Source organism: Mandrillus leucophaeus, unplaced genomic scaffold, assembly GCF_000951045.1.
Source record: "Mandrillus leucophaeus isolate KB7577 unplaced genomic scaffold, Mleu.le_1.0 Scaffold145, whole genome shotgun sequence".
Lineage (NCBI taxonomy): Eukaryota > Metazoa > Chordata > Mammalia > Primates > Cercopithecidae > Mandrillus > Mandrillus leucophaeus.
The window spans coordinates 4,412,585-4,437,970 of record NW_012101421.1 but is presented as its reverse complement, the minus strand read 5'-3'; the positions used below and the strand labels follow the sequence as shown (position 1 = coordinate 4,437,970).

Below are 25,386 nucleotides of genomic sequence, written 5' to 3'. Positions count from 1 at the left end.
TGCCTGGCTAATTTTTTGTATTTTTAGTAGAGATGGGGTTTCACCGTGGTCTTGATCTCCTGACCTCATGATCTGCCCACCTCGGCCTCCCAAAGTGCTGGGATTACAGGTGTGAGCCACCGCGCCTGGCCTAAAGTGTTATTTCTTCTTGGGATGCCTGCATTTTAGTTGCACTTACATTGCAGGAATTGCTCTCTCAATCCAGATGGTGGCAAGGTGGTGCTGGGATGTGTGTGTGTGGGGGTCGGGTAGTGACGGGTATGGCGCAACAGAAACTGAGTATGGTCATCTAGGTAGACCCCCTGGAAATCACACCCAGGAGGCAAGAGCTCTTGCCTGAGGCTGTCCACCTATCCTTAGCCGGGAATTCAGTGGACCTCTCCAACACTTCATTTGGAGCTCACTGTCAGACAGTGCTCCTGCACATGGACTCCCTCTTGGGACAAAATCGGGCATGAGGTTAGACTCAGGGTTTCCCTCGTTTGAAGTGCAGGGTTGGGAAGAAGATTCGATCCTGCATGCTGGCCTTATTCCCACTAGCAGGCATTACTGCAGACAGCAGCGCCATTCGCTCAGCCTCACGGTGCTGTGGAGACCTCAGCTGATTTAGCCTCAAACAAGCTTGTGAAGAGAATAACCATAGTCCATCTAGTGCTTACAGAGGGCAAGCACTCTGTACACACAGGACATCATATATGTGACGCTGTGGCAGCTGCAGACACACTACAAACCAGTCTCTGGTTTCTTCCATCAGATCTGAAAATACTGAGAACCGTATTTTATGAAGCCATCATGGAAACCAGGTGGATTCTCGGGGCTTCAAATTCTGAGCTATTGATAACCAAGAAATAATTTAAACCAAAATATTTGGAAGAAACGAAAAAAAAAAGTGGTAGAGAGCTTCCAAACCACAGATACAGTGCGCCTTATAGTTTAGGAGAATTTCAGTGCGAATATTTTGAGGCATAAATGGAGTAAACATTTGCCTGGGATTCAGCTGGAATAAGAAAGCAAACGTGCTGATGGCTTGCTACGTCCTATAGAGATATCAACACATACAATTCCACGGGAGGCCCTCAGAACATCACAGGCCTCCAGTCCAGAGACTGGGACGCTTCCACTAGCATCAGCCTGACATGAAAGAAGCTGGACACCCCAACCCCTCAACTTGGCTCAGTGGAAGGTGAAGCCACATCGGGCTCCCACCCCCGCCTCTGGCTGCTGGGCCTCTCTCTCCTGCCCCTGGCAGACCCGGGGTGCCTTGCCTCAGTCTCTGCCATGCATCCTGCCCCCTTCCTCTCCTTGCTTCCTAGATTCTTATTCCTCCCCCGTTTCTCACATCTGCTTTTCATCACCCTGACACAGCCACATCCTGGGTCTCCATCAGCACTTGTGAACAGCAACTCTGGTGGCAGGTCCTCCCCAAAAAGGAGGTGTGCATGTGGCTGTCCCACAGCTCTGGTCCGTCCTGGCAATGAGTAACCAAGACAAGTAGCCACGAAGTAAAAACAGTCAGTTATGGGCCTTCTGGGGATGGGAAAAGCATCTAGATTATTTTCTCCTTTAACTACACTCCGAATTTGCATGAAGGAGGAGGAATCCATATACAAATTCTTAATGCTCATTTGCTCAGAGAACTGCAGACCACTTGGAGTTTGGCTGCATAAGCATATTTTTCTGTCCAAGCCTTCCCCACCCCACCCGTCTCTTCCCAGATTAATGTATGACTGCCTGTCCCATAGGCATGGGTCAATGGATCATGATGATAATGAGGTTTATTCCTTTGGGACTATCAAACGCACTCAGCTGAGTGGTAAGTCTCACTGACGTCCTGAGGACGTGTTCTAAGGCGTGTCGATCTACTGTGCTTTGACCAAGAGAGTCATTTTAGAACACAGGAGTCACGTGCTCCTCACACTTACGTGTTCTTCTGAAGCATACAGGACGTCCATTAGTCGCTGCACGAGGTCATCATTTTCCTGCCCGTGTTCTTGGCAGAGCAGCTCGATCTCTCTCAACTTCCCAAAGTAGAAATCCCTTTCCTTTTCCACGCCTTCGAGGGCAAGTTTTAATGAATGTACCTGCAATGGAGTGAGAGTGAAGAAAAAAAACCACCCAAAATATAGTATAAGAAGTGACCAGCAATTCCTGTAAATAAAACTCAAAACAGAGAGAGAGGGGGAGAGAGAGGGGGAGAGAGAGAGAGACAGAGAGTGACAGAGAGAGACAGAGAGAGAGACAGAAATAACCGATGTGTAAGTCTGAGGGAGAAACAACAGGACTGTTGTCTGGAGCTTGACCCTGGGCCAAAACGTCCAATTCTCCACAGCACTCTGATCATTCCCTTCAGGCAAATGGCGTTTATTAACCAGGGACAGAGTGGGCCTTCTGCCTGTGCGGTTCCACGCAGGCTGGGAGTGAGCTTTCGTCTGCTGCTAACATAGGCTGGAACACTTTCCTCTAACTTGTTACTGTGGCCTGAAAGTTTGTATCTCCTCAAAATGTGTATGTTGAAATCCTAACACCCAAGGTGATGATGTCAGGAGGTGGGGCCTTTGGGAGGTGGCTGTCATGGGGGTAGAGCCCTTATGAATAGGATGAGTGTCCTGATAAGAGGCCCAAGTGAGCTCATTCATCCTTTCAGCATGTGAAGACAACGAGAAGGTGCCATCTATGAAGAATGGGGCCTCAAGCAGACGCTGAATCTGCTGGCGCCTTGATCTTGGACATCCCAGTCTCCAGAATTGTGATAAGTAAATGTCTGTTGTTTGTAAGCCACCCTGTGTACAGTACTCTGCTCTAGCTGCCTGAACAGACTGAAATACTTGCTCATCTTCTGCAGGAAATGGAGAATGGGAGGAGGAAAGAGCAGCAGCAGAGAGAGGCTGTAAGCACGGCTATTTAGATTTCTGTTGAGGACTCTCCCTCCCTTAGATCGCTTGCATGGAAGCCGCCCTTCGCTGTAGACCCTTTCACAAATGATACTGAGCCACATGAGACAAACGCTCTCCAGGGAGAAAGTGGGGCTTCGCGACACGAGGAAAACTGGGTGAGACCGAAAGCCTGGCTGAGTGGATCTGTCTCAATTTCTCTAGTTCGGGCTTTGGGTACATCACTGGGAAGGCAGGAGGGCAAGGAAGTCCTGTTCCCTCACCACAGTAACCCTCATTCCTTCTTTCTTCCTCTCGATCTTGGTTCACAGAGTTTCCAGGGATGTGCAGCTTCTCAGGGTGGCTACAGAACAGTCCAAGTGAAGGGAGGAGGCAGTGGTCACAAGCGGGTCCAAGAACTCGGACACCCAGAGCTAAAGAAACCCTGATGGGGTTGTGACTAGATCTGGCTTCAAATCTCGGTCTACCAGGCACAGCAGCTACACTCAGGCCCAAACTATTACCCTGTTCCTGGTCTCTGAGGATCTCCATTTGCTTAAACCCTTTGTTTATTTTTATGTAGGGTATATGCTTCAGGTGGTAAATTAAATCTTCCATGGCCCTCCTTAGGTAAAATCTCTCTGTCATTATCTTAAAAATCATCCCTAATAGAATTTCAAAAAATTACATTTGGAATGCAAAATGTCCTACTCTCTCCTTCTAATAATTCTGGGCCTTTGTGTATGCTTTATCCATCTGGAATTACTGATTCATTCAAACACACACTGACCCCATGCAGCGTCCATCCTCTTCCTGCGCACCTGGCAAACCATATCCATCCTGTAGATTCAGGGTTACCCTCACTGACGCCCCCAGGTGGCTGCTTGCAAAGCAGCGGAGAACCAGTTTGCTTTTAACTCATTTCTATTAATACTATAGCTTGCACATTTGTAAGATGTAAAAAAAAAAAAAAAAAAAGTGAAGGTGACCAGCTTAAATTCCAGAAAAAAGAAAACTCTTATTCTAGAAATCCTTTCCTGCTTTAAAACAAACCTACCTCTCCCCAGGTTTGGACACAAAATCCATCTCAATCCTGTGCTAGTGCCAGCAGATGATCTGTGGCAGCTTAGGTGTGTCACCACCCCTCAGCCCCCTGTCCCAGGCAAGGACACATCCCACCCACGAAAACTAGGTCTGTCTGGCCCCCTAGGGCTTTGTTCTGCACACTGAACAAATAGCTGAGGCTTTTCCAGACAAACCTTTAGTGCAAATCAGGCTTCAGTGATATTCCACATGCATTAGGTAACAGCTGCCACTACCAACATTCCCTAGTAAAAACCAACACTAGCTAACCTATATGATGAAAATCAATTGGCAAGCAAAACCCACTGTCATAGTCCCATCACAAAGACCAATGCCAGCCTCATCCCTCTTGTGTTGTGGCAGATGCTTAAGCGATGAAGGAGATGCTGGAGATGGATCTTACAAAAGGAGAAGCAGCTCTCTTCTTATGATTCTTCCAACTCCTCCCAGTGTGGCCACAGACTGCAGGTTCCTGCAGGCCTTGCTGTTTCAGTGATGGCTATAGTCTCTGCCTGGGCTAACCGACACCCATCCCCGGCCTCACCTGTGCTCCCTGAGCAATGACCAACCTACTTCCAGTTGGCTAATCCATTGACTCCAACCCACTTCTGGCTGGCTAACCCACTATCCAGAACAAGTCCCTAATTATATTGTTTATGACTTTTCCTACTGTATGTCTTTTGATTCATTTCTCTCATGGGACTGGTCTAGCATAGTATTACTGCTTTAGTGCATCATGGGAAATTGCCTGAGAAAATGCAAGAGGCCAAGCAAATGAGAATCCTCCAAGTTTATGGCACTTGTCCCTTTCTCAATGAAGACTGTGCTTCACCCTTCAGCATCAGGGTCTCCCCTCAGCCTCTCCTCACCTGAGTGTTCTTTGTTCCAACACCATGATGCCTGTGGGGCCCCCTCCCAGACTCGGGGGGCATCCTGTTGGCTCCAAGACAGAAAAAGGAGGGAACGGCAACAGTTAACCATGGATATAAATTTGGAGTAAGTGCTCAGTAATATTGGTTGAAGGACTCACAGTGCAGGGTGTGTCTTCCTTCTGAGGGACAGACAGGGGGAGGCACACTCCTTGGTGTGAAGGTGTCAGGGGGCAGAAATGGGGAGTGAGGCCTTTTGGAAGTAATGAAGGGATTATAACAGGAAGGTGGCACTGGACCATTCGTCTCTCTTCTCACTCGGTTCTCTGAGTGGCATTGTGGATGGTAGGATGGTTTAGTGGAGGCATTTTAGAGGTCTGAGTTCCCTGGGGATGGGCTGTGTGTGTGATCTGGAGAGCTAACGGGAGCCTAGAGCCAGCCCCAAGGAGAGGAAGTGGGGCTGGCTGGGTCAGGCTGTAAGGGGGAGAGAACCTCAAGGTTTCCACATGGTCATACTTTGGGCTGAAGAGGTGGGACACTGGGTGTGGTAGACGGGGAAGAGAGGGAGGAGTCATGAAGAAACACAAGATAAGAAAGATACCAAAAGAATTTGGGTTCCTTAAGGAAAAAGAGTTCTACAGTTGTGCCTTGGTATCTGAGAGGAATTGATTCCAGATTGTCCCTCAGATACAAAAACCCATGGATACTGAAGTCCCTGATATACGACAATGTAAGATGATATCATATTTGCATATAACCTACGCACATACTCCTGTATACTTTAAATTATCTCTACATTACTTATAATACCTAATACTATGTAAATAGTTATGTTGTATTGTTTTTAATTTGTATTAGTTTTTATGTTTGTATCGCTATTTTTTATTTTGAATATTTGTAATACTTGGTTGCTTGAATCTGTAGATGTGGTAACCCATGGATATGGGAGGACCAACTTTAGGTCCAAGGCATTACAGAGATTTAGGTCCAAAGCATTACAGCCTTTAGGTCTACTCTGATTTTCTTGGAGCCTGAGACATGTGGCCCAAGGCTCTTTATGACTGTCCTTACTGCCTTTTAATTGAGAAGAAGTCATTATTGGAAACAGAACTCAAACTGAGAATCAGCAGGTAATTAGAACATTCCAGTTTCCAAATCCAAGTCCTACCTGCTGGATGGCTTAAGTTTTTACACCTTTTTCCATAAAGTGATCAGAATTGTAAAGAAACACCCTAGCTAAGAAACTGCCTTCATTAAACTAGATTCTTGATTACAAATATACAATTATCACAAAAGCTGTTTCCAAACTCTTGCTGGCTCATCAAGAATAAGATTAATCACCACGACTGGCCCAGTGAGTGGCTGGGAACAGCCTGGGGCCCTGGAGCAAAGGCTCCTCTCATAGCGGCAGGGTAGCCAGGATAAAAGGCTCTCCTGTATGGGCCCTCCACTACCCGTTGCTTTTATTACTTTTAAGCTACATATAATCTTAGGAAAGATGAGAAGTACCTAAGATTTTATAATGAAAATTTCAAAGACAGTGGAGCTAGCTAGATTTTACCATAACTGTGAGGAATGCTAAATTAAAAGGAAAGCTCTTCTACTTAAAACACAATTGTGGCCTTTCAGATCCCCCAAATACTGCGTTCGGTGCTCCTGCAGCACCCAACTTCTGCCATTGTGGGAAGTAATCAGGTTTTTTGTTTAGCTCGTGTAATAACCTACTGTGTGCAATTGCTATCTACAAGTTCTATGACGGAGGGAAAGGTATCTATTTTACTACTATTATTCTACCAGCATTAAGCGTAATATCTTTCATATAGAATGAGCTCAACTACTAATAGCTGAAGAAAGGAAGGAAGGAGGGAAAAAAGAGAAGGGGAGGGAGACAGACTAACCCTGACTCAGCCTTTAAAAAGAGAGGGAGGGAGACAGACTCACCCTAATGCAATGCAGCACTATCTAGAATGGTCAGAGGTGGGCAGGATGGACTATGGTCTAGCCGGAGCTCATGACAGCCCTGAGGGACAGGGGAGGGGAAGGTGACCTGAAGTCTGCAGCAAGGCTAAGCCATCTGCCCCATCTTAACGTACAACTTTGAGATTTGTGACTAACACTTTTTATTCATCATGGGCTACTGATTTTGTCTTCCCGAACAATTCTTTATATTCTTACTTACTTGAAACCAAGGATTCCTCCTTACCTTCCCTCCCTTACCCCAGTCCTAGGGGATCCTAGGCCCCCTACCTCTTACATACGTCACTGCTCCTAGAGGTGTGGCCAGAGCTGATGCATTACCTGTTCATTAAGCTGTATGACCTGCGTTTCTAAATCTTTATCAGATCTGGATGCTGAGCCGCTGGAAGAAGCCCTTTTGGCTGATGAGGGTCGAGAAGGTGTGGATCCTGGTTTAGCTGCAGGACTTGATTTAGCTGCACCTGAAAGCAATCAGAATAAATGATAAATACTGGTAATATTAAAAATGTGTTTTAGATATATAGAAAATGAATGATATAAAAGAAGCTTACTATAACATATAAGAGACACCTCCAGTGATCCCTTCCCATACACAAGGAGTACAAATATTTCAGCAGGAGTGTACACAGTTAAAAGTATGGTTGCTTTGGGCAATTTATCTCACCTTTGTGAGTGCTGTTTTTTTTCCTAAAGTAACATGAGGTTAATGCCATTGTCCCTTCTCCCTCTGGAGATGTAAGAGTAAGAGAACAAATTTTAAGATTTTTAAGAGGAAAGGTTTTTAGATAAGCTTAAAAGTATCACCCTAATTGAATTTCTAACAAACAAGAGAAAAGATCTTAAAACCGATTAATACTTCAGAAGAAATATCAATACAAATGTACTTTTTTCTCTTTTAAAACATTTCCCAGCTTTAGCCACTAAAATGCCTAAGAGCAATGACATCTCCATAGCAGCGCGCACTCCTGATGCCCAAACCTTGGTTTCTAAAGGTTATGGCTTCTTGAGAAATGGCTGATTCTAGGGATGGGGCAGGGAATGTTCAGGGTAAGCTGAGGATATCTTGTGTCAAAAAACAAGGAGGTGCTCCAGGATTAATATCAAGAGCTCGAAGGTGCTCCCCACTAGTCACACTTGGGACAGTTTGAATATTAGGAAGAACAATAGCTTCATTTATTGTAATGCACTGGATAATAAAATCTATTAATCTACAATGACTGAAAGAGAGATGGGCTGGAAGAAAGGCAGAGGGAGAGGGAAGAGAAAAGAATATAAAGATCTTTTCAATCCTTTTTAAGGAACACTGGCAGTCAGTAAATGTACAAGAAATGCTGGAACTAGAAAATAAATCACAATTTTGTGACATCTGTAACTAATAAGCGATTCAGAAAGGGCTCATCATTGGACATGTAAACTTTAGGTGAGAGGGTTTTGGAGAACAAGATATTTACATGTGCTACTCTAAAGGGAAAAATACACCCTTACCATGGGGAGATCTGAGGGTCAGCACCTTAAGCAAGTGATTCATTTAGCATCACTAATAATGTTATAAAGTGGAAAAATGAAAAACCATTGGTTTCAGGTAAGACCTCACCTATTTGGAGCTCAGCTCACAGCAGACTCTCACTACCCTAGAACAACGCACAGACACAAGAATGGCCTCTGCGGCCAAAATAGAAGTCCCAATGTATACGCAATGTACTTCATGGATTACGAAATTCCAAGCCACTACTGGGGGCCTGCCCATTCGCTTTTCCTGTGAACACAGTCCCTGTGAAGTGGCATCTCTGTTTTTCACCATCCCTTCAGTCTGGTGTAGGTGCTCCTTCTCTGTGCTCCCACTGGCCTAATACCCCAACCCCTGCTCTTGTTTACAGCAAGAAACACATCTTATTCATCTTTGTAACCCCAGTGCATAGCACAATGCTCAACTGAACATGTATTTGGTTAAAGAGCAAAAGTTTAACTATATAAACAAGCAAATAAAACTTTTAGTGATATGCTTTCCAATTTTACAGTTTATTTCCAACTTCACAGTTTATTAGTATCACAGATTAGCAAGAGCCGAAGGGTTATAAAGACAGGTATGTGACAGCAGGTACAAGTTTCAACCAACATCCTAATTACAAAGTAGAAAACAGGAAGACCATAAAACTTATATTTGTGTCTTCAGGTGCCTGGGGTCATTAGCTCCGGATGCAAGTCACACCCTCTAGAAACACTGACAGCATAATAGCCTTTAAAATACAGGCCTTTCTGTTAAAAAAATTTTTTTTTAAATAAACTTCTTTAAAAACACAGGGAGGTGCCTAATATACTTTAAAATGAGAATGGTTAAATTGGGAAACACTTAAAATAGTTTGAATTTCTCAGGGTAAATCTGCCTATCCCTGGAAACCTCACCTGTGCAGAAGAGCTTCCCAAGGATTCTAGAGGGCTGACGTTTTGCTTTATTTGTGCCTGGTATATGGCCGTGAGGAACCTTCTTCATCTCTGTTGAAGCCCATATAAAACACTCCTGGAACACTACCTTCCATGTCCTGCTGACCAAGTTCTTTAACCCAAAGGCAAACCAACTGGGTAAAGAAAACAATGTAGACGAGCAGGTAGGGGAGGCAGGGTGAGGACACCTGATCTGGCAAAGAGCCTTCTCTGAGGCAGCCACCAGCCTAACAGGTGGGGAGAGAGCTCGGAAATATCAAGTTCGTTCAGATCTTTTTATAAGCAATACCTCATATTTTAATATAAAGGAAATCTAACAGAAAGCAGTGCGAAGACTGCCTATGATCAACACCCCTTACACACACTTATTACACTTAGTAAGTGCCTGCCATGGGCCATGCACTGGAGGCCCCTAAAAGTGCCTAAGATGCAGTCTTTGTTCTCCAGCTGAGTTTTCACATGAGCAACAGCTATCTAAGAATTCCCGGTGTGGCACCTTCAATGTTCTCAGGAATAAGCCAGGGTTCTACGACTCCATGACCATCCCATGTGATATGGGTTGGCTGTGTCTGCATCCAAATCTCATCTTGAATTGTAGTGTTCCCATAATCCCCACATGTTGTGGGAGGGAGCCTGTGGCAGGTAATTGAAGCGTGAGGGGCAGTTACCTCCATGTTGTTCTCGTGATAGTGAGTGAGTTCTCACGAGATCTGATGGTTTTATAAGGTGCTTGTTCCCTCTTTGCTTGGCACTTCCTCCTTCCTGCTGCCGTGTGAAGAGGGACATGTTTGCTTCTCCTTCAGCCATGATTTTAAGTTTTCTGAGGCCTCCCCAGCCCTGAGAAACTGTGAGTCAATTAAACCTCTTTTCTTTATAAATTATCCCGTCTTGGGCAGTTCTTTATGGCACTGTAAGAACTAATACACCATGCAATTCAGGCTGTATTCCCTCTGCCTCCTTCCTGTCCCCTACCTCCTCTGAGCAAGCAGGTCTACCACCCTTCCAGTCTCAGCTCAGATGTCACTTTGTCTGGAAGGCCAAAGTGCCCTGAACACTTTCCACTGTTGTGGTACAGCTATTTCTTTAATGCCTACTTCTCCCACGAGCGGAAACGCCAGGACACAGGAGTTTTATCTGTTTTAGTCACCTTATGCTGTCACCACCAATCACAGTGCCTAACCCAGAGACATTCAATAATAGTTTTTATAATTCATTCTATAAGACCTAGCAGAGGCATCTCTTCAGGGTAAGGACACTGGGGGAAGCTTGAGGAGCTGATGCCAATGTCAAACTCACAGACACAAAGAACCAGCAAGACAAGAAGGAAACCAAATAAAAACCATCAGCCTCCCAGAAAGAGAGCTCCTCCTTGGTTTCCTCTCAAGATTACCTTCTGTAAATTACTTAGGCTCCTTAGCTACACAGAATCAGGAGAGGTGGAGTAAACTCAGTCAGTCAGTATATACTTAATTCTGAGTGGTCTGTGCTGGGCTGTCCAAGCCTGTGTCATGCTCACTGGCCCTTCCTGAGGGACACAACCTTGCAGAGGGGGCTTCCCTAGATAGCATGTGATGACCCACCTACCCTGGCAGTCTTTCATAGGCAAGTCAGCAACAACAAAGGGGTTGCAATAACTGAGCTAGGATCATCAGACACACTCATGTTCTGGTATCTGGCCTTATCCAGTGTGATGTCAATTTAAAAAGAAAAAAGTGATGGAAGAAACCGAAGCTGACTGCTTATAATACAGGGCTACCACTAATTATATTCTCAGGATATCATCAAATAGAGCTTGAAAAAAAAAAAAACTGAAATGTTTGATAAGATGTAGAAGGGGTTGTGGCAAGCCAAACCCCAGGGCAAAGCCACATGATCAGGGAAGAGCAACTATGAAGAAGCAGAGGACACTGGCCAGGAGCGCAGTGAGGAGACACGCAGGGAGAATCCCCGACTGCGGGGGGCGCTCAGCACGGCTCATGGCAGGGAGGGAGGGTGCAGCTGCTGCAGTTACTGATGCTCTCCCCATTCTAGCCACACACAGTCACTTGGGGAAACAGGTTTTGCTTTGTTTTGTTTTCTTCCCTTGAGGAACTATCCCTTGCTGTTAACAGAGGCCAACTTCAACCTGCCTGTGTGGCTTGGCTCGCCAAGCTGTGGTTCAGCCCTAAAATGGCATCTGTGTTCACAAATCAGGCAAAGGTCAGGTGGTGGCCTAGGGCCCCAGGGCTCTCCCACTGGCACACAGCATGTGCACCTCCTGGATCCCTTTGAGATGAGAGAGGTGCAGGTGATGAAAATCAGGCTTGGCAACCTCTGCTGCTCCACCACCTACACACACGTGGGAAGGAAGAACCGCTTCTGCCCCACCCTTAAGCCTTGCTAACGGGGACACAGTGCAGGCTGAGTGAAGGAAGAAATGGAAAAAATTCTAAACATTTAATAATCAATCACTTAAGTAATTAGTATTTGATATTTAAAATGAGAGGGATCTTGAAATTCTACTGTTTGGAGAAAAACTGATAACAGGAAAATAAATGATACATGAGGATATGTGAAATCAGGCCTACTTAACTACATTTTTACCTTCAGATGAATAAATGTGAAGAAATTAAAGAACGGGAAAGGCATGGGAAAGAGTTTAGTTATCTTCCGAGGTTTGGGTAAACAACAACAACAACAACAACAAAAACCCCATAATTAACAGTTAAACTAAAAGCTCGTTTTCAAATAAATGTAAAGTGGGCTCATTAAATCATCACAAGCTGCAATTTGAAATGGAAGTAATTTACCCCTCGCAGCTGTCACATGATTAAGAAATACTAAATGTATAAAAATAAAAATGAAACCTTTTGTCCTCATTATATTCAGTGATTTCATGTTTTCCTTTTCAGAATAAATAATAGACAATATCCTAACATATAGCACAACTCTTTAGAGTTAAGAACTTGTTTTTGTTTATTTGCTGTCTAGGTCTCGCTGTCTTCTAACAACCACACTCTAAAGTTTCTGGGGCTGCCAGATACTCCTTCCCCCTTACCTGAGCAATATAACAAGAATGTTCTCACAAAACTGCACAGTTATCAATGTCATAAACTTAACACTGATATAAGACTTTTATGTGAGCTACCATCTGCATTCCAATCTCGTAAACCGCTCCCAACATATCTCTGATAGCATCCAATCTTGGTTTTAGATACTGAAGTCCTCAAAAGCTATCTTCTTGCTTCCCAGAATGCCCCACTCCATCAGTGATTTGACTTCTGTACCTTTCCCAGGCCTCTTGGCTCAAGGATGCTTATGTGGAAAACATTTACATAATAGCTTTTAGAGAGTGCACCTACTTTGGCTGTAATACAGATATAGATTTTTTTTTTCTTGCAGCTGATTCAAATATTTCAATTTTTTTTCAAGCTGCATTTGATGATGTCCTGAGAACATAATGAGCGGTGGCCCTGTTTGCAAGTAACCATTTTGCCCTCAAGCTTTTCTACCTCCCTAATTTTACCTTTCAAAATAAAAAGGAATCTTAGAAGCAGAGGAAAATAAGCATCAATTCTGTCCAAGTCCCTGTAATTCTCTGAATTTGCTCACTGGACATGATTTACAATGCTAGTCTTTGAGCAGTTGTGTCTTAATTAATGCCTTTAGGATTTGGGGGTATAAATATGATTCTAAGACATTTTAACCATAGTTGTAAAACAATTCGGAGTGGTCGGATTCACTGCCTCAGTGAAGCCTGGGCGTTGCCGTGTCTAATGTCAATAACTAGTAGCTTGCTTAATGTTTATGGAAAATGCTGCAACATGTTGGGCATATGAGGCCCAATGGATTCAGAAGGATGAAGCAAATCAAAGCACTGGACTTGGCTTTATCCTTCATGGCCAAGACTCTGCTGGAATTTAGAAATTCTTTTCACATAATCTGCCATATTATTCCTTTTGCCAAAATCATAAACAGAGGAGCTAAAAATATGACATTAATACTGTTGACAAGAACCACAGAGACATTAAAAACATGAGCGTGTGCACACACACACGCAGGCGGCCACTACTCTTCTGGTTATGGTCATTCCCAATTTTTCTCTACTTTGAGAGCCCTTTCCCCTCCCAAACCATCCCCCAGCCCTTCTCACTCAAATGAAGAAAACCCAGAGCTGAATAACTATGGCAGAAGATACACTGCATCTGTACTGATTCACTGTGGATGGCTCTGATATTACTTTATTATCCCCCGCACTTTGACAAGGAGATTATATTTTTTAACAGATAATGAGCTTGGTTAAAAAAAAAGTAATGTCATTGCTGGAGAAAGGGTGTGGGCTAGACTGATGAGGAGGGTGAATTCTACAGAAAGAGGACTTCCTCGGAAACTGAACTGACATCAGAGCCCTCATACTGCAAAAGGATTGCCAGTCCCTACAGAATTCTGATTACTGCAAATTCAAGTTACATTGACCTGGTCTTTCCTTCAAAACTGCCTCCATACTTTCACTTTGTAGATTCTGTAATTTGCTGTGAGTTTAGGGCAAAAAAAACACCTCAGTGGACAGAGTTCAGGCCAAATGAAACTTTAACAGGGTTCTGGGATGCCCTGATTCATGAGATCATTAGGAGGTTGGTTTTTTAATTCTGAAATTGGCAGTTTACAGCTTCTGTTCTGACCAATGCAGCCAGTGGTCAGGTTTGCAGCTCTTCCTTTTCAGTGGAGGCTCTTAAGAGTGGGCAGTCCTCCTTGAGCAGCTAGGGGCAGCTCCACACAGCAGGCACGAGCCACGCCAATCTCGTGGGAATGAAGACCTGGTAAGGAATTGGACATCCTTCACGTGCCTCTAGGGAGGGAGTGAGTGCAGTGGTCAAGAGTGGGGGCTCAGCAGCCAGAGAGCCTTCCTAGGGGTCTCAGCTCCACTACTTCCTGACTGGTGTAGCTTTGTGGCCACCTTGCTTGCTTTACATTTAAGAAAGGAAGAGCAGTGCCAACTTCCCAGAGTTGGGAGGGGTACATGACTTAACACATGGAAAATGATTACACAAGGGTCTGGCACATAGTATGTGCTCAATAATAGTAATGGTAGCTTACATTACTATTATTACTCAGCAAATGAGACCTGATTCAACTAATGATGCAAAAGTACACTTGTTTCCCATTTCTAGATACTACTAAAATAAAACAGCTGAAATACTAAGAAAATAAGGCTCATGTTTATTTAAAGAACATTTTTACAAAAATTGATTAACCCAGTTTTTACACAGTGAACAACTATTATATAAAGATGCACAACTGCATCATGTAAATATGCTCAGCTTCAACAAATTCGCTTTTAGAACCAAAAAATGTGATTAACCCATAACCCACCGATGGGCTCCAAGGCATAGATTCCGTCCATTCCATGCACTCCCTATCTATCTTCGTCTGTGCTTCTTCTAAATTATCCTAATTCGTTCATTTGTGCAAACTGTTATTGAGCCATAACCCTATTACGCACCTGAGAAAGCTAACAGGCAGTTGAGATCAAACAATGAATGAAACACAAAAGATGCTTGTCCTTGTGAAATTAACATTCTAACAGGGGAACTAGACAATAAATAATAACATAAATTAGTAAGTGACAGAATAAACTAGAAAATAAGTGCTATGAACAAGAGAAAATCAGAGCACGGTTGGGTAGAGAGAGCTGGGTTGGGGGTGGGCGAGTAGCAATTTTAAATAGGAATTTCATGGAAGGCCTAAGCATCCACTACGGTTCTTCCTCCAGTTTCAGTTTTTCAACTCAGACCCATGGTACTTTCACGGGCCACACTCACACCAAGGCCACCCAGAAGAACAGAGGTCAGAACAGCACGCACTAGCAGGGCAGTGCCAGGTGCCCCTCTTGCTGGGAGTCCCGCAGCAGTCTGGCACAGACACAGGAGGCGAGAACCTCCTGTGTGGGGTCACTGTGGCTCAAAAGTCTCATTCTTCACAGAAGCCAACAGCTCTTGTAGCAAACTCCATAGTCACAACTTCCAGGATCCCTGCAGGGAACATGCTAGCTGCAGGAGTAACCCTTCCTTCTTCAAGGTCTCTCACAGTAAGTGTGAGACCTGAGCCAAGACCTGAGGCAGGAGAGGAAGGTGGCCGTCTGGACAGCCAGGAGCAGAGCAGGCCAGGCAGAGGAAATGCTGAATGGGGGTGCAAAGGCCCTGCCTTCCCCACTCAGGAGCCAGGTCAGGTGGGTAGGGCAGGGTGAGAATGGGATACTGCAGGTAGACAGAAGGTCAGACATGTACTGGAAGGGCAGGTCAAAAAGGACCTCGCAGGGGAAAAGGGAAGCCAGTGCAGGATGCTGAACAGAGTGACATGATCTAGCTTTGCTTTCAAATGGCTCACTCTGCCTGCTGTGTTGAGAACAGACCAGGAAGGCTGAGGGGAGATGCAGAAAGGCCAGCTAGGGGGCTACTGCAGTAATTTCCCTGGGTATGAGCAGCGAGTGCCTAAGACAAGATTCGTTGTGCTTTTGGTAAAGTACCTGCAATGGTATAGTTTAGGAAACCCTATTCTATATCCTACAGAACAGTCACCAAATGTCCAGCAATTTCACAAAATACACGTTTTGCAATGTTAACAGCAACAAAAAGACATTCTGTGATCAATGGCATGTGCTATTGATTCCAAGGGGAGGGCTTAAGAGAAAATGGGCAGTAACAAGAGCTATGAGTCAGCCTGTTCCCCTCCCAATCCACTGTTTAGGGGTCATTACAGTGTAAAATAAATGGCTGTGCCCCTGGGAGAGCGTACGAGTGAGGCGCACTGCAGGTCGGGGGCCTGCCGAGGGCATGGGTACTGCAGCACGGAATGACCAGCTCCTGAGGACCTCTCTTCGCTGACCGGTGGTCTCAAAGCCTGCCCCTGCCAAGGACAGAGGGCCTGACTTTCCTGAGCGTGTCCAGGGAGTGTGAGCCTTCACATACCGAGTTACTTCTGCCCTGCTTACTGTCCCTGCTAGAGATGATGTGCTTATTTTTAGCCATCATGTGATTCTCCAGTATTTTCCAGGCTCTGCTTGAGTCACTCTGGTTTCAGAGAATTTTTCATAGGGGGAAAAATGCAGGAAAGTGTTCTGCATCTTACAATGGCTCAAGTATTAAAAATTCTATCTTTTAAATAGTTATTTCAACATGCTATCTATTTCCTTCGATAAACTACTGATTCCAAGGGGAAGGCCTTTCACACCTCACATCTTGGTAAAAAAACTACTTTTCACACCTCACATCTTGGTAAAAAAATTAAGTGTCCTTTGAAACACATTAGGTATCAAATCCAATCACTATCTTCATTTAAAATATTATTCTTCGATCATTCTCAGAGCAATAGAAATGGTAAGGCTCACTCACCCCATCCCAACAATAATTTAGATATATTATATAATAATATATCTAATATATATATAATAATGCAGCCTGTTCACTGCAGTAACAGGTGAAGATGGTGACGGAGCCCAGCACACTGAGCCAGCCCACTGGGCAGATGACACACAGACATTACGACGACAATGACATCGAGGGTGCTACTGCACTCCTGGTATGCAGTACTCACTTACCAAAAAGTTTATACACTAGGATGGTTATTTTGGAGGAACGTAAGTACTAAGTTTATAATATGTCCTTTAGACTCCAGCCAGAGCCCCTACTGACTGACAACTAGCAAGACCAGTGCTTGTGGTTGTTTATCTGATGGTGGCCAGTCTGCTGTGCTCCATTAACACCATCTTATCCAGGCTCTCCTGCTAAGACAGACATGATCTGAGGCCACAGGGCAGGCTGGAGCTCAGGGAAGGGAGAATTCCGAGGTAAGCCCCATGCTCACCAGGCTCCTGGTTCAGGTATCTCTGCTTCTACCAACCGACTACTAAGTCAGAAATGTGTGTAACATTTATCCCTGATTTCCTCCTCTTCTTTACTTCCCATATCCCATTAATCATCCAATTTTGCTGACTGTATCATCTTAGGGTCTCCATCACCCACATGGCTACTGCCTTCATTAAGGCCACTGTCTTCTCCCATGTGGTTTGCGGCAAAGCCTCTTAGCTGGTTTACGAGATTCTAACTGTGCCCTCTCTAATGTGTTTTCTATAATACAAAGCACGCTTCTGCTTAAACTTTTCCATGACTCCCTACTATAAAGTGTAATCTCGGTGTGACAAACAAATCCTACAGTAATCTCCTTACCCTAATAATCTCCACCTCCTGGTATTCATGTTTTTGTATAACGGCCTCCCCTTGAGTGTATGTAAGACCCGTGACCTGACTCTAACCCACAGAACATGGCAAAGGTAATGGGAGTTACTCTCACCATTATGTTACTACATGACCATCTTGCTGGCAAACACGCCAGAGAGACCTCCCCTATTCCCCTGAAGAAGTAGTTGCCATGAAGTAAGCATCTTTGTTGGAAAAGCCCATAAGGTAAGGAGGTGCAAGTGGCCTCTAGGAACTGAGGGTGCTTTCAGCAAGAAACTGAAGCCTTGGTCCTGCAGCCTCAAGAAAACTGTCAACAACTTGAGGGGGCTTGGAAACAAATCTTTCCCCAGTTGAGCCTTTGATGAGACCACCACCCCAGTGGATACCTGGATTATAGTCTGGTGAGATCCTAAAACAGAGAACCCAGCTAAGATATGCCTGGACTTTAGAATCTATAAAATAATGCATAAGTGTTATTTTAAGCTGCTAAGTTTGTGATTTTATTTTTTTAGCAATAAGAAGAGCCCCGCTTCCCTCTGCAGTCTCATAGCTCAACATCCACACCGAACAACATGCACTTTACTGAATGCAGCACATTCTTTTGACTTCAGCATCCTTGTCTTTCTGCCTGGAATGCTCTTCAACACACCTCCATTTGGCTAACATCTACTTATTCATTAAGTTTTGCTTGAACTTCACTTATTTCAGAAACCTTTATAGAAGATGTTTAAGACTAGCCCAGGTGTTCTTCCTACACATGCTGAGGGAGCTCGCCTCCCTTTATTATTATTGCCTATTTATCGTCAACTTTTCCCACTAGGATGTAATCTCCTTGAAAACAGGGGTCTTGTTAGAATCACTGTGTATCTCCAGAATCTCTTACAGTGCATCATCAAACATCTGTTGACAGACTAGATCAATTAGTAAAAAAGAATGAGAATTCAGGTAAAGCTTTCACAAAAAGGGCAAGGAATCCAAGAAGTAGGAACTGTTAAGAAACATTTTCTAGAAGTAATTATATGAAAAAGACACATGCACACACATGTTTACAGCAGCACAATTCACAATAGTAAAGATATGGAACCAACCTAAGTGCCCATCAACCAACGAGTGGATAAAGAGAATGTGGTAACATACATCATAGAATGCTACTCAGCCATAAAAAGGAATGAAATAATATCTTTTGCAGCAACTTGGATGGAGCTGGAGGCCATTATTCTAAGTGAAATAACTCAGGAATGAAAAATCAAATAGTGCATGTTCTCACTTCTAAGTGGGAGCTAAGCTATGAGGATGCAAAGGCATAAGAGTGATACGATAGACTTTGGGGACTCGGGGGTGGGGAAGGTTGGCGGGGAGTGTGGGAGAAAAGACTACATATTGGGTACAGTGTATACTGCTCAGGTGATGGGTGCACCCAAATCTCCATACAAGGACTTATCCATATAACCAAAAACCACCTGTACCCCAAAAACTATTGAAATAAAATTTCAAAAGGAAACATTTTCTGAGCTACTGCACAGTGTACTAGCATACTTTCTAAGTTACAGTGTAAGAGGCTTCTCAGGTAATGGCTATGACTCGAGAGCACTTCAAAAACAGCCATGTGTTGACTGAGTACTACATCTTCCTTGATCCAGACGAACGCTGCAAAGATTCGGCTTAAACTCATCAACTCAATAATTACATGAGGACCTTCTACGGGCCAGGCAATGGGGGAACAATGATTGAACAAGACAGAGTTGAGTTATAGTGTAGTTCACCCAATTCAAAGGGATTCTAGAAAATTCTACAAGTCAAAGCTGTTTTCGATTCCTGCCCAATATACTAAGTAACAAAAAAGGTATCAATAATAAAGAAAAATAGGGGGCCGGGCCCGGTGGCTCAAGCCTGTAATCCCAGCACTTTGGGAGGCCGAGATGGGCAGATCACGAGGTCAGGAGATCGAGACCATCCTGGCTAACACGGTGAAACCCTGTCTCCACTAAAAACTACAAAAACTAGCCGGGCGAGGTGGCGGGTGCCTGTAGTCCCAGTTGGGAGGCTGAGGCAGAAGAATGGCGTAAACCCGGGAGGTGGGGCTTGCAGCGAGCTGAGATCCGGCCACTGCACTCCAGCCTGGGCGACAGAGTGAGACTCCGTCTCAAAAAAAAAAAAAAAAAAATAGGTTCACAGACAATCTATGACATTCTGCTTGTGGAAACTAAGAATGAATGCTAAGTCACTGTCTTGTGTGGTCTGGCGAGGTTTACAGTTAGGCTGGAAGTAAAATCTGATATTATACCTATGGAGAGTAAAGGAATGATCCATCAGATGAGGACATGGGGTTTAGTTACAGAATTAATATTTCAACACATATCAGGAACAGCTATGTAAGATCAATGACCCAGTGCTGTTTTGAAAAGGGCTAGGATGGTCTGCCAGTGCAGGGAGGACAACAATGGAGACCCTCGCCCTCCTCTGCAGAGCCCTGTGCGAAGGAACAGACTCTACGTGCCCAAATACATGCCAATGGTGTCTATCCTTCACTTTCAAATCACCCAGAGCATTCACACGGAGAGCTAATTGACTTGAAGGATTAAGAAAACAGAGATTAGTAATTCTACTAATCAAGGGCTCAATATTCTTGGCTTTATATACACTTCTGCTTTTGAGCTAATAGGAGGCCTGGAACAAATGGTTTTAACATTTCCTGCATCTATAAATGTAGACAGTAACTCTACAGTATAGTAACTCTCTCTCACCCTAGAACTTACTGGAAGGATGAAAGGAAATGTTTTTGAACTTTTGAAAAATCACGATAAAAAAATAAATGTCATCTCAATAGAACAGCATGTGTTCTGTCCTCTCAAGCCTAAGTAACACTGCAGAGCTTTTTATATCCTCCATATACCATGTAATTTGAATTTGGTTGTGAAATTTACTGTGGTTCAGTATAGTGTGGGGAGGAGGTAAGAGGAGAAAACAAGACCACATCCATGACATATGAGAGACACAATATAATATAATGATGAATGTGCATGGGTTCTGGAATCACAGAGTCAGGCCTTAAATCTTAAGTCCTCTCCTTCTAGTGTGTGACCCTGGCAAGTTACTAAACCTCTCCATGCCTCAGTTTCCTCAACTTTAAAGTGGAGGGTAATAATATGATCTGTCTTTTAGAATTGCTGAATACATATTAAGTTCTTAGGATAATAGCTGACACTTAATATGTGCTCAATAAATATTTGCTAATATTACTGATGACTCCTTCTATATTTTATTTTTTTGAGACAGAGTTCCACTTTGTTGCTCAGGTTGGAGCGTAGTGGCATGAACATGGCTCACTGCAGCCTTGAGCCCCAGGCTCAAGTGATCCTCCCACCTTAGCCTCCTGAGTAGCTGGGACTACAGGTGTGTGCCACCATGCCTGGCTAATTTTTGTAATTTTTGTAGAGACGGGGTTTTGCCATGTTGCCCAGGCTGGTCTCAAACTCCTGAGCTCAAGCAATCCTCCCACCTTGGCCTCCCAAAAAGCTGTGACTGCAGGCATGAGCCACCATGCCTGGCCTTCTCCTACATTTTAAATGTTTTCATTTTCCTTAACTTTCATGAAAAATTCTATTCATATTAAGATTCAGATTTGAGTTGCATAGTAATAGTACCACCACATTCTGTAGGTTTTGATCTCTAAACTTTAAAACACTCTAGTTTTTTTTAAATGTACATACTTTGACCCAGAAAGCCAAAATAATTAAAAATTGCAAATTGAATTAGTAAATCATCTGTCAAAAATTCTATCTCAGTAAGCAAAGAAATTAGGATGGCAATGAAAAATGTACGGCTCTTCCTAGGAAGAAGCCCTTGGGCTTTTCTACAGACACTGCCAGCAGATTCCCATTTGAAACTCCAAAATTCTTCATAATTTTCTGCTCTTCTCTCTGCTCAATATTTTAAACTTGGAAATATTCAGTGTACTGGCAAGGCAGGGCACTGCTCATATTTTATGCTGTGGTTTTTATCATCATAAGAGGTAGGTGCTATGGTCTGAATGTCTGTGTCCCCCTCAGATCTATACATTGAAACCTAATCCCCAACACAGTAGTACTAAGAAGGTGGGGTCTTTGGGAGGTCTAATGGATCATGATCTCTATGAGATCGATGCCCTTATAAAGCAGGCCTAAGGGGCTTTGCCTCTTTAACCATCTGAGGAAACAGAAGGCACCATGTATGTGGACAGGGCTCTCACCAGACCCTGAATCTGCTGGTGCCCTGGTCTTGGACTTCCCAGTCCCCAGAACTGTGAGAAATACATTTCGGTTGTTTATACAAGGCTACCTAGTTTATGACACTTTGTTACAGCAGCCTGAACAGACTAAAATGTAGGGAAATGCAGTTTCAGTTCTTCTTTGAGGAGAAAAGTATCTCAATGTCTAGCAGTGTCTTTTACACATCTTACATATGTAACCAGAAGAACAAAACCACTGCTACCTCTCTTCTTCCAGGGAGTAGGGGATCTTCTATAAGAATTTAATTAGTTGAGCCATTAGAATATTTCTATTTTTTCCAAGTCTTAATGTAGCTAAGGGAGTAGCCATTAAATGGTATGCAGCTTAGCAATGGAATAGTTTCTTAATATGAACAGGTCAAAAGGATGCAATGCTAAAATGGGGTAGGGGTTGGGTAAAAGAAACAGTGTTCCGCCGGGCGTGGTGGCTCACGCCTGTAATCCCAGCACTTTGGGAGGCCGAGGCGGGTGGATCACCTGAGGTTGAGAGTTTGAAACCAGCCTGACCAACATGGAGAAATCCTGTCTTTACTAAAAATACAAAATTAGCTGAGTGTGGTGGTGCATGCCTATAATCCCAGCTACTCAGGAGGCTGAGACAGGAGAATCGCTGATTGAATGCGGGAGGCGGAGGTTGCACTATTGCATTCCAGTCTGGGCAACAAGAGTGAGACTCAATTTAAAAAAAAAAAAAAAAAAAAGGGAAAAAAGAAAAAGAAAAGAAGAAAAGAAAAGAAAGAAACAGTGTTCTGCATAATAATGAGAAGTACTAACATCTATTTGAAGAGAAGTCTTGCTAATTATGGGGCTAGTAAGAAAAATGCATCTCTTCCTTGTATTATTACATGATTTCTAAAATTAATATTTGATCCTTAAAGACATATGTAAGGGACTTGGGTAGGAGAGTATGTGGGTAAGTGACTGGGGACTGTAAAATAGCAGTATCAAGCAGGCATCTACTGGCAAACTGTAAGAATAAACAGGCATGACTCATCTTGACGGCGAGACCATCAAGGGACAAGAAGGGTAACTGTACCCACCCTACAGGGCTCTGGGAAGTCAAATGGCATCATAGACTGTCCTAGAGTTAATTTCTTAGAGTAAATAATGGTTTTAGGGAAAGATCAACATTTGTGGTTAAATTAAGGAGTTTCTCAAAAAGGTAAATGAAGATTTAGTGCATCTTTGCAGTAACAAGGAAAAGGAAGTCTTACATAAAGGCACAGGCTTGAGGCTAAGGTTAGATCCCCTTGAATGGGAGTTAACTTTCTGAGTATTTTTCCCTTGGACTCTAATTGAGTTAAGTGCCTGTTAACTCACAAACATCAACCTTCTTTGCAGCAATATAACAAAATCCAGTCTTCAGAGCATTAAAATTCACAGTAACTAAGACATAACCCAAAATTATTTGACAAATAAAGGGCCAGGAAAATGTGATATATTCTCAAAGAAAAATAAAATCAACAGATGTCAATTGTGAGATGGCCAGAATAATGGAATTAGCAGACAAAAACTTTCAAAGCAGCTACCATAAGCCTGCTTAGTCAAGTAAAGGAAATAGGCTCCTAATGAATGAAAAGATAGGCTAACTCAGCAGAGAAAGAAAAAAAAGTAAACAGAAAAATACAATAGCTGAAATTTAAAAATGAAGACTTCTACAACAGTAGAATGAAGATGACAGAGGAAAGAGAGGGTAAACTTGAATTTACATCAACATAAACCATCTAATCTAAAGAAGAGAGAAAATAAGTACTGGGAAGAAAATCAACTGTGCCTCAGGGACTTGTGGTATAATTTCAAAAGCTCTAACATATGGATAAATGAAGTCCCAGAAGGATAGGAGAAAGAATGGAACTGAAAAAAAAATTTGAAAAAATAATGCTTGGAATCTTCCCAAAGACATAAACTCACAGATTCAGGAAGCATAATGAACTCCAAAACAAGATAAATTCAAAGAGAACCATAATTAGGCACATCATAGTCACACTACTGAAAACCAAAGATAAGGAGAAAATTTTGACTGCACTTAGAGAAAAAGGATGTATTGCATACAGGGTAGAATGAGTATGCACTTCTTATCTTTGGAGGCCACATGCAGTGGAATAACATCTTTAAAGTGCTTACAGGCAAAAAATAAAACAAAAGGAAAAACAAAACCCAGCTTGAATCCTTTATCAAGTGAAAATATTCTTTAAGAATGAAGGTTAAAAAAAAGACATTTACAGAAAAAGAAAAATCTAAAATAATTTTTGCCACTGGACCTGCAATATAAGAAATCCCAACAAAAGGCCTTCAGGCTAAAGAGAAACGAAGCGGGTAGGGAACTTGGGTGTTCAGAAATGAAGAACATTGAAAATAGTAAAAATATAAAACAAACAACTTTTCCCGTAATTTCTTTACAACAGATATGACTGTTTAAAGCATAACTGTCTAATAGAAATATGTGAACCACGTAAATTTTCTAGTAGCCACATCAAAAAGGTAAAAAAACTTCAATGATTTTAACATATGCAAAATATATACAACATATATGAAATATAATTTCTACATGTAATCAATACAAAAATTATTAGATGTTTTACATTCTGTTTCTCACACTGAGTCTTCTAAATTCAGCATGCATTTTATACACACAGCACATTTTAATGATGAACAAGCACATTTCAAGTGTTCAAAAGCCAACGTGTATTAGATAGTGTAGGTTTAAAGCAAAAGTTGTAACATTATCTTGTGAGGTTCATAATGTATATAAATGTAATACATATGACAACTATAACAAAGAACAATGGGGGGGTGGTTGCAAGGTTTCCACATTTTACATAAAGGTATACAGTAATAATTTTAAGGATAGTGTGAAAAAACAAGAATATATATGTAATCCTTAGAGCAACACCTAAAAAATAAATGCAAAGAGGTGTAGTCTGAAAGATGGTAAGTAAATTAAAATAGAATCCTAAAAAATATTTTAAAAATCCAGAAGATGACAGGAAGGGAGAAACAACAAAACAAGAAACAGAGGGGACAAACAGAAAACAATGTGGTAGATCTAAATCCAACCAAATCAATAATTACATGATTATATGAAATGTAAATGGACTGGACACTCCAATTAAACAGTAGAGATTATCAGAATGAATAAAAAAGCAGACCTGATTACATGCTGTCGCACTTTAAATATAAAGACAAAGACAGGTAGAAATTTAAATTATCATGGAGAAAGACTATGCCATGCAATAGTAAGCATAAAAAAGCTAGAGTAGCTAGATTAATATCAGATAAAATAGATTTCAAGACACAGAATATTATCAAAGATAAAGAGGAACACTTCACACAATAAAAAGGCCATACTGCTCAAAGTAATTTATAGATTTAAAGCTATTTCCATCAAACTACCACTGCCATTCTTCACAGAATTAGAAAAAAAAACTATTTTAAATTTCATATGGAATCAAAGAAGACCCTGTATAGCCAAGACAGTTCTAAGCAAAAAGAACAATGCTGGAGGCATCACACTACCTGACTTCAAACTATACTACAAGGCTACAGTAACCAAAACAACATGGTACTGGTAACAAAACAGACATATAGACCAATGGAGCAGACCTCAGAAATAACACCACACAACTACAATCATCTGATCTTTGACAAACCTGACAAAAACA

The 25,386-nt window shown here is 42.6% G+C and overlaps 1 protein-coding gene across 5 annotated transcripts in view; it reads right to left on the bottom strand.

The window, feature by feature from the left end:
- The window catches only part of MAPRE2 (microtubule-associated protein, RP/EB family, member 2), a 187,018-nt gene that overhangs the window by 9,631 nt on the left and 152,001 nt on the right, over window positions 1–25,386 (bottom strand). For all 5 annotated transcript variants that reach the window (XM_011974415.1, XM_011974414.1, XM_011974413.1 and 2 more), the window contains 2 exons: window positions 7,121–7,260; window positions 1,923–2,081 (listed from right to left, as the gene is read on the bottom strand). In XM_011974415.1, coding sequence (XP_011829805.1) covers window positions 1,923–2,081; window positions 7,121–7,260 — 299 coding nt within the window. The remainder of the gene's footprint in view (window positions 1–1,922; window positions 2,082–7,120; window positions 7,261–25,386) is intronic.